Source organism: Lepidochelys kempii, chromosome 25 (assembly GCF_965140285.1).
Source record: "Lepidochelys kempii isolate rLepKem1 chromosome 25, rLepKem1.hap1, whole genome shotgun sequence".
Lineage (NCBI taxonomy): Eukaryota > Metazoa > Chordata > Testudines > Cheloniidae > Lepidochelys > Lepidochelys kempii.
The window spans coordinates 14395044-14404800 of NC_136404.1; the positions used below are offsets into that span (position 1 = coordinate 14395044).

General features: G+C 55.5%; 1 protein-coding gene across 1 annotated transcript in view; it reads left to right on the forward strand.

The window, feature by feature from the left end:
* Window positions 1–7606, forward strand: part of ARID3A (AT-rich interaction domain 3A) — a 91606-nt gene extending 84000 nt beyond the window's left edge. The window contains exons 5-9 of the mRNA XM_073323927.2: window positions 2718–2901; window positions 3515–3762; window positions 4543–4854; window positions 5628–5717; window positions 6557–7606. Of these exons, the coding sequence (XP_073180028.1) occupies window positions 2718–2901; window positions 3515–3762; window positions 4543–4854; window positions 5628–5717; window positions 6557–6744 (1022 nt within the window). The 3' untranslated portion in view covers window positions 6745–7606. The remainder of the gene's footprint in view (window positions 1–2717; window positions 2902–3514; window positions 3763–4542; window positions 4855–5627; window positions 5718–6556) is intronic.
* Window positions 7607–9757: the final 2151 nt, after the last annotated feature.

Consider the following 9757-nt stretch of genomic DNA (forward strand, 5'->3'; position numbering starts at 1 on the left):
GGGCAGGGACCTCTGGCTGCACAGGGGCTGGGGCAGCTTCAACCCATAATGTTGGAACCACGTGGTCCATCCATCGCGGACTGTAAGCTTGATGGGCAGAGACTTGCATGCAATGTTGGCACTCAGCCCCCCCCTCCCCCTTTGCGTAGCCCTATGGGGCGAGGGGGGGAAGTCGGTCTCGGAGGCCCATCCAGCCCTAGGGCCCCAGCTGCCATTGATACACTAATGATGTGGGGTCTGCAGAGACCCCACTGTAAGCACTGGCTTGCGACCATGTGAGTCTGATCCAGATTGAGCTCACTGCACCTCCATGGTGTCGGAAGGAGGCATTGGGCTGAGGTGGGCTGCAGAGTGGGGACTGCACTCTCTAGGGGAAGCCCTTGTACTGCTTACCTGATTTCTCATATCATATGACTGAGACCGCCTTGCCCATCTCGTTACATGTGCACACACATCCTGCTGCATGGTGACCGCTCAGGGTCCCGCTGGCCTGGATCTCCCAGGGCAGGTGTGGGGGGAAACCTAGCGCCGACCTGCCTTTTCTAAGCCCTCGGAAGGCAAACCCCACGGGCCTGATCTGAAGTCCACTGGATTCACTGGAAAGGTTCCCATTGGCTTTGGATCAGACACTCTTTGCTCTGCATCGTAGGAAACTGGGGAGCCAAGGGGGTTTACAGAAAACTTTTACTTTTTTAGGGGGGGCAGAGGTTGGTTTTTTTCCCCTCAGTGGAAATGTTTCAGTTTTCCACTAAAAAATGCAAACTTCAAACCCTTCCTTCCCCCCTTTTCTTCCCCCCTCCTGCTTTCCAGTGACAAATGGGAGAGGAGAAAGCCTGGGGAAGGGACACATTGACAAAACGACACAGGTTTGGCTTTAAAAGCTAAAAACAAATTGTGGAAACCTGGAACATTCCAAACCGAATGAAAATTTGGTGAAAAATCTTGTTCACATTTTCTGGAGGGAGGGGGCTCCCCCGAGACTTTTTAGGGCTGTTTTTCATTGAACATTGTTTTTGAAAGGAAAACGACCAAATGTAAAAACGACCTTCTTAGACAGTCAGCTCTATGGCAGGGCCCTCCCTTCTATGTTGTGAGGCTCACCAGACACATTATTATTAGTATAACCGTAGTACCCAGAAGCTGCAGTCCTAGTCCAGAGCTGCATTGCGCTAGGCGCTGTACAAACACACCACAAAGCGCCAGCCCCTCTCAAAAGAATTTACAATCTACTTAGAAGAAAGAAATGGATGAAGCTGGGGTGGGGAGAGCACAAGAGAACAGTGAGATATCCTAATCTATTCCCTATAATGGTCTGCATCCAGTTTTTATAATAGACACGTCCTTAAAGTATCCTTGGACTCACCCTGATCCCAGGATTTTTATCAGGAATGAAACTGACTCTCCTGCAGTTTTCGGCCTCTCAGGGCACTGGGGGCTGGGAAGGTGGGGGACCCTCTGTAGCCCTGTTCAGGAGAGTGAGACTCTCGGGGAAAGTTTGGGGCTCAAGCCTGGTTAGCCCCAAGTCTCCACCTTGGAGTGTGACCGCAGATTTGAAGGTATTGGCCCATTGGCCACCTCCAGCCCTGCTCAGAGCGGGGTGTCAGCTGTGATCCCTTGAGGGTTTTTAAATCCAGCTCAGCAGAGTAGACGGGACCTTCCTGTCTGTTGCACAACAGTTTGGTGTCTCGTGCTCTGGGATGGTGGCGTCTGTCTCTTCCGCTCTCTGAGTAATGCCCTCGTCCTCTTAAAAGCCCCATTGCTGGGCTTTGGTTGCTAGCGCCACCTGCTGGACACGACCGAGCCGGTGTCCTTAAGCTCCTCTCCCTGCACTGGATGTGCAGAGGAGCTGCTGACGTCTTAGGGCGAGGATCTGGGGAGAGTGACGTGCATCTGACGCTAATGCAAAGACAGAGCAGTGGAAAACGGCCAGAGTATCCTGGGCGGGGAGGGTTGGGTTTCTCTCTCCATCACATCCTTTTCCTAGCCGCTGCCTAATTGCTTCTGTGGTACCTCCCTGCCCCTACCGCTTTCTAAGAGCTGTCCCTGACCAGGGCAGGGCGGCAGATAAGTCCAAGAAAATTAGCCCTTCAAATAGGCAGTGGGGTCTCTATATCGGCCCAGTCCAATATGCCAGGCTCCTTCAAATGTGTGCATGACCGGCCGCAGCCCAGCAGAGCAGGCGCAGGGCTGTGAATAAAAAAATGTTTAAATAGCACCATGCAAATATGCAAACCCTCCCCCACCCACAATTGGATGTCAGCCAGGCATGCTGGAAAGGGAGCTGGTTTTGTTCCTGTGCGAAGCACAGATGAAACGGTCAGTGGAATTTAGGGGACCTTTCCATGCTGCTATGAAAAGGATTTTCTTCAAAAATGTTTCCCAGGCACACTTGGGATAAAGATCATCTTGTCTGAAGGACGAGGCATTTCCTTCCTCACGGTAATCCCACGGTCCATCCCGGAGGCCCCAGCTGAGATCGTGGCCCCATTGTTCTAGCTACTATACATACATGTTGTTAGGGACAGTCCCTGCCCTGAAAAGCTAGAAAGGCAAAGGGGGGGGGAGGAGGGGGAAACTGAGGCACAAAGCAGGGATGTGACTTGTCCGAGAGCTAGGGATGCAGCGCAGGGTTTGTGAGTCCCAGTTGTGCCTCGCTCCTACGTTTCATTGCCCCCGGCCCAGCTCTCTCCGGCATACTGACCTTCCCCACTCCACAGGGACCCCCGTCAACCGAATTCCCATCATGGCCAAGCAAGTGCTGGACCTTTACATGCTCTACATGCTGGTGACCGAGAAGGGGGGCCTGGTGGAAGTGATCAACAAGAAGCTGTGGCGGGAGATCACCAAAGGCCTCAACCTGCCCACCTCCATCACCAGTGCTGCCTTCACGCTACGCACTCAGTAAGTGTCGGGGGATCCGGGGGAGTGGGAGGCCGCCCTGCCCTTCCAGCCAGCTGGCCTAGTGTTCGATCCCAGATTCCCACAACGAGGGGAGATCCCAGCCACGGCTCCTTAGTCCAGCAAGGGCTGGAGGTGGCTGGGGGGGGAACAGCTACTGTGTGTTGAAGGGGTGGCACTCAGCCACGGCCCATCGTGGGGCTGATCGTGTGGGATGCTGGGCTCCCTCCCCGTTTCTGGGATTGCTCTGCTTCCTGTGAGATCCGTTCTCTCTTCCCCACCCCGGATGGAGAAAGGGATGTCTGTAGCCAGAGGCTGATCTAGACAAGCCCCTCTTAAGGAGTCCTGGTTTGGCTGATGCAGGACAGAGCATCAGTGTTTCCAAACCTCCTGTTTCCAGTGCCCAGCTGGGGAGGGGTTGGGGCTACAGAAATCCCTTTTTCTTGAAGGCAAGATCCTCGGGGCATGGAGGCGGCACGGCTCTGGGGAAAAGGCGCCTCTGGATCGATACCGACAGGCGCCCGTGTTAGCTGCTGGCCTGTGGGAGCTGCCTCCTCGGTGGGCGGGCTGGGAGGGTGCCTGGTGCCGCGGGCTGAGCAGGTGTTTCCTCTGGCAGATACATGAAGTACCTGTACCCCTACGAGTGCGAGAAGCGGGGGCTCAGCAACCCCAACGAGCTGCAAGCCGCCATCGACAGCAACCGGCGAGAAGGCCGCCGGCAGGGCTTTGGGGGCTCCCTCTTCACCTACTCCCCCAGCGGCACCCCCAGCCTGCTCTCCTCCCCCAAGCTGCAAGTGCCTGGCTTGGGGCTGGTGGCGGCCACCAACGGCGGCCCCATCGGCCCTGGGCAAAAGATAAAGAAAGGTAATGGCTTGGCTGGCGCCCTGCTTGGCATGAAGGGGCTGGGCCATGGGCAGCGGGCTGAAGCCAGGTGCAGGGGAGGGAGGGAGTAAAGGCCTCAGGGTCTGGCTCCGTTAGCTAGAGCTTTTCACCCCATGGTTTCAGAGCCCTCCGGAGAGGGGAGTTAATAACATTCCTATGGCACTCATGGGCAAATGATGGCAAAGCAAGGGATTAGAACCCATAAGTCCTGATTGCCAGTCCCCCAACCCCTGCGCTCTAACTACTAGACCCTGCTCTCCTCCAAGAGCTGGGAATAGAACCCAGGAGTCCTGGCTCCCAGACCTGTGCTCAGTCCACGATACTACACTGGCTCCTTTACATGGTGTCACTTTAATGTCAGAATCTCAGAGCAATTTATAACCATTAACGGAGACATAGGGATTGCTCTGCTCACCGACCATAAAATAGGCCAGGATTATCCCTAGTCTACCACTGGGGAAACTGAGGCAGAGTGTGGGGAAGTAACTCGATCCAGGTCGTACAGGAAGGCAGCTGGGACATAGGTGCCTTGATTCCCAGCCCCCTGGGCTAACCACTAGTCCTCAATGCCATGCCCGTGTGAATCAATGCAGAACACTTGTGAAAGGAGAGTACCATACAAAGGAGCCATCCCGTACTGCAGCAGGGAGCTGGCTGGGAAGTCTGGGTGCACATAAAGCTTGTTTCTGATGCACGTGAAGAGGCTGGCCTGGACCAGCCCTCGCGAGCTCACGGGACTCCCGTGCCCTCTCCCTGTTGCAGAAGAGGACTCGCCGATCCCCATCCCCATGCCCAGCCGACTCCCTGTGTCCCTGGCTGGCCACCCGGTGGTCGCGGCCCAGGCAGCGGCCGTGCAGGCGGCCGCGGCCCAGGCAGCGGTGGCTGCTCAGGCCGCAGCCCTGGAGCAGCTGAGAGAGAAGCTGGAGTCCGGGGAGCCACCGGAGAAGAAGATGGCTCTGGTGACAGATGAGCAGCAGAGGCTGATGCAACGGGCCATCCAGCAGAACCTCCTGGCCATGACAGCGCAGTTACCCATGAGCATCCGCATTAACAGCCAAGGGACCCGCTCGCCAGGTGGGTCACGCTGGGGCTGGAGGGAGAGAAAAGGGAGGCAGTCATGCTGCAGATCTTCCCCAGAGGTTAGGCTAGGGGCGCCGAGCCTGCTGGAGTAAGGCCACCCCCGTGCACGGGTCGTCGGCAGTGGGGATTGAACCTGGGACCTGATTCTTAAATGCTGTCCCTCCACTGCATGAGCTACAAGAGCTGTACCCAGCTCCCTGTCCCATGCTTGGGCCGCTCAGCCAGGCCTTTCCCCATCTCCCAGCAGGGGAAGGGCTCTTTTGCTAGCCAGAGTTTAAAAACAAGTGCCTCTTTTGTGTCATGTCTGACCAGGTTCCTCTCTCCTCTCAGTCCTCTTCCCGCTCCCTGTACCAAAAGCATTTCCCGGCACTGTGCTGGGCCCACTTTTAGCAAATCTGAAGACCAAAACCAAAGCTTTGATTCCCCAGGGCTGGAGGCCTCTGCTTCTGCTCCTGCTGATGATACCAGACCCCTAGACCAGCCTTGTCCGTAGGGCTCGCTTTTCGTTCTGCGCGTCCGTTTTCCCACCCGCTGGTTTCCGTGTGTCCCTGCTGCCTGTCCGATAGGAACACAGTAACATTTAAAGGCAGACCTGGACGCTAAATCCACCATCTGTAAATGGAGAGGGATTTTTTTACCATCCCTGTTAATAGCCGAGAGGAAAGGATTTGGGGATGGCGTCAGCAGGGTTCTGTGAGCCTGGCGGGTCAGGACGGTCTTTGTTTTGACTGAGCAGTTTGTTTATCATCTGATTTATCCTGCTGCAGAAAACCGTCAGGACCCCGGCATGAGCCTGTCCAACAACGGCACGAACAGCATCAGCATGTCAGTGGAGATCAACGGCATCGTCTATACGGGTAAGGGGAACGCGGCCAGGTCTCCGTCTCTGCCTCTTGCTTACCCACTCCCCAGCCCCCTGCTGGCCCAAAGAGTCTGACACAGCAACACACAGGGCTGCTGGATCTCTCTGGTGAGCGTGTTAACGTGTCACCCCAGTAGCACCGAAGGGGCCCATCGTGCTGGGTGCTGTACAAACCCAGAGCAGGCTGTCTGATCAGAGCCCAGGCTCTGGTCTCACGGTTCCTATTCTGCAGTCCCTTCCCAGCCTTTCCGGGGGGGATTGATCCGTGCCGGATGCTCCTCTCCCTTTGCAGACTTTCGGTCCTGGCGTTCGGGAGGTAGTGACTTGCCTCTCCGTGTCTCGCTGCCCGTAGACAATGTGCTTCCAAACTCTTTCCTCTAGGGACAAAGACGCTTGCAAGTTATTTTCACGAATCGGCACCACTGTGGTAGTATGTAGACACCTAGCGAGAGCTGGTCCCTGCCCTGAAGAGCTTACAGTCTAGGTAGACATGGTTGCGAGGGGAAACGGAGGCCCTGTAACTAGCTAGGAATAGAGCTGTGGGCTCATAGGCCAGGGCCCTAAGCACTAGATCACTCCTCTCCAATGAAACTTAGCTGCTTCTTGCAGCGTTTCTTGCCCCTTCCTCTGAAGCCGCTGACCGTTGACCGAGACGGATGCTGGGCCGGATGGATCACTGCTGTGATCCGGGCTGACGGTTCCTATGTATCAGGGCGCCATTGTCCCAGCAGGGGCGGGGAGAAAGGAAGGAGCGTTCTCCCCGCTTCACAGCTCGGTTCCCGCTGGAGTTAGGAGCAGTCCCCCACGAGCCTCTCCCTGTTGTCTCTCCCCCAGGTGTGCTGTTCGCACAGACCCCCGGCCCCTCGTCCTCCTCGCTCCCTTCCTCCGCCTACAGCAAAGGAAACAGCAGCAGCCGGAGCAGCAGCAGCGGCGTGGGGGGCAGCAGCGGCGTCTCCCAGGCTGCCCCGGCTGGTTTGTCGGCCCCTCCAACCTCTACCTCCAATAACTCGTCTTCGCCTTAACTCCCCACCCCCACCCCCCACCCCAAACGGCAGCGCCTCATCTCACCAAAAGACAAAAAAAACCCCAAACCCACCCACACGTGGAGCTTCTGTCACAGCTGGGGCCAAAACCCGAGCTTGCATCTGGCTTCCCCGGGGGGTGGGGGGAGGAAGCCCCATTTCCCCCTCCTCCCGAGAGGACTGGAGAAAGTTTTGCAAGGAGAAAAGCTTTAATCCAGGGGGTTTCATTAAAAGCAGCCTGGACTCTGAGCCAGTCATTACCCGGTAGCTTTGGAGGTGATGCACCGTTCCCCGCCCCCAGAACTCTTTTTACCTCATGGACACCCCACTTTGCACTGTGCGTTTGTTTTCTAATGTTGTTGTGTGAAGTTGTGTTCTTTTGGATACCTCCAGGCAGACACACAGTCGCACCGACGCCCACGGGCTTGTGTTTTTAATGAAACCTCCCCTCCTTTCCTTTCCTTTCCTTTCCTTTCAACCAAAAACAAAATTTGCAAAAGCGGGAGGAATTTTTAGTCCTTTAAATCTTTTTTCATTATTATTTTAAGAACTACACTCAAGCTATATGGCATTTTATGAGGTGGTTAGTTGGATCTTTTTTTTTTTTTTTTTTGTAAATAGCTTCTATTTTATTCTCTAAAAAAAAAAAAATCAAACCTTAACTCACAAAAATGAGATATATATTAGTGTTCGTTCAGGGAAACAGGACTTGGAAAACTTTGTAACCTCTTTTTCTTGTGGTCGTCTGATGTCGATCTTTGGTCGAGTTCGATCCGCGCTACTTTCTTTCGAACGCTGGGGACACCCAAGGTTCGGGAGAGAGCCAGGGTGACCCCAGCGAATGAGCTCAGGTGTTTGTATGCAGGGGGAAATGGGGGGCGGGGCAGGGTGGGGGGGCGGGGGCCAAGCAAGCTCCATTTGGAGATTCTTAGGGTTGAAGTGTGTAGTTGATCTGCAGTTATTAGGAGACGGTTTTGTAGAGCTGCCTCACTGGGAAAAGTCTGCGTTTCTAGGATCCGTTTCCTTCAGCGATAGAGGTAAAGGGGTTCGATGCCACCCCTTCAGACTCTCCGCTCCACTCCACAAGTAGCTGTTGGACCCTGGTCCTCTGGGGGCTTGATCTGATCCGGACAAGCACTTACGCGCCTGCTGGGACTTCAGGCGTTAGCCTCAGAGAAGCCGAAGGGATTACTCACCTGCTCCCAGTTAAGCAGGTGCATAACAGCCGTGCTTTGGATCAGGGCCAGAGCGTGCAGCCAAGGGCATAAGGCGGAGCTGTCTGCCCAGCCAGCCTGCTTGGTTCGGGTCCTGCTTCAGCAAAGCCCGTCCCGCTGGCGTTAAGGGGACTGCAGCAAACGCTTTACAGTTTCGGGTTGAGTGCCGTGCGGAGGGGGCTGAGCGCAGCGGGGGGAAGGCAGTCCCTGTGGAGGTGTCTTTGCTTTACACCCGTAGCCCGCGGCAATGACACACTTGCCCTGGCTGGCAGGAATTCTTCGGGCATAACCCGCGGGGCAGCAAAGGGTACGATTCAGGCTGGTAGGCTTTGGAGGCAAAAAACAGAGAGATTTTGCATCGCCAGACTACCCGAGTTCTTCTTCCCATCCCCAGTCTAGAGCACCCTCCGCCTTCCCAGATAGTCAGAGCATAGAGGAGAGTCCTAAGCCAGAGGCCCCGGGCAAAGGAATCACTGGGACTTCCATTAGAGCAGCCTCCTCAGCTTCGTGATCATCCATCTGGCTGCGTCGTGTGCACGCCCCGATATGGATGAGAGCCAACACTTCCTTTCCCATTGGCTTGTAGAAGTGGGAAGTGGATCCGTGGCGGCACATGGGCGCTGGTTGGACCTCGGGGAGTTGCAGTGTGTGGTGCCGGGAATCGGTTTGTTCAGAATCGGGCTCTGAGAAACAGCTTTTGAGCCAAGACACAGTGCAGGGAGAAAGCTCATCCCAAGTGCCTGCTGAACTCTGGGCAGGGGCCAGGCAGCCGCTTGTCTGCAGGGAGGGAGTGTGCCAGAAAATTAGAGGCACTGATCTCCCATGCTTTCTCCTGGGCAAGACCTGCCAGACTCCTAACAGGGCAGCGCAAGGGGCTGGAATCACTGAGCTGGGTTTGTTGGCCACGTGGACCTGTTCCATTGCCATTCCAAGGGTGCTGAAGGATCCCGTGTGCTGGAGAGGGCAAGGGGAGCTGCGGTCACTGTTGTGAACGGGGGCTTCCTCCTGATCTCGAAGCTCATCCGTCTGGGTGGGTGCACACCTGTGTCCGTAGGTGTCCATACCACCTGCATGTACACCGTCAGTGGGAGAGAGGGCAGGACTCTGGCCTTCTCTGTAGCTTTTGGGAAAGCTGTGGGCATATGGGAAAAGCTGAAGCCCGGCTGTAGTTTATTCAAATCACGGAGGTGCCTGGACCGAAAGCCTGGATCCAACGCCCTGAACAATGTGGAGGTTCAGATCCAAACTCCAAAGCTGGCCTGTCGCTAGGACCTGAATCTGGGTTCCCCAGCAATCAAGCCCAGCTGCAGTTGGGTCTTTTCCTCCCTTTCCCTTTCCCTCTTTTATTCCCTCTGATCTGGACCTACGTGTGAGGGAATTAGGTTCCCAACTCCCATTGACTTGCACCTAATTCCATTTGGCTTCTTTGAAAATCCCAGGCTTAAACCGAATCTGTGGTTCAACCAGTGCTGCATCACAGAGAGGGGGAGAGAGAGGGTCCTGCTTGCGGCTGCCTGCAGTTACCTGCAACTTGGCGTCATCACCAGGGACCGGCTGGCCTGTTACGCTCAGTCTGTTTTGTATTTTTCACGTGTGTTTCTTTAATTTCTTGGTGGAGGAAATTAACATCGATGACTCCTCTGCTTCCCCACCCCGCCTCATATCCCCTCCCAGGGAACCCTGTTCCCAGGGGCTTACAGTACAAGTCTCTCCCTGTAATTAGGTCCAGGGAGCATAATTTAATGAGCTCTGTGTTGTGTGCTGTGCTCCTGACGTGAGTGCGGGGGTGGGGTTATTCC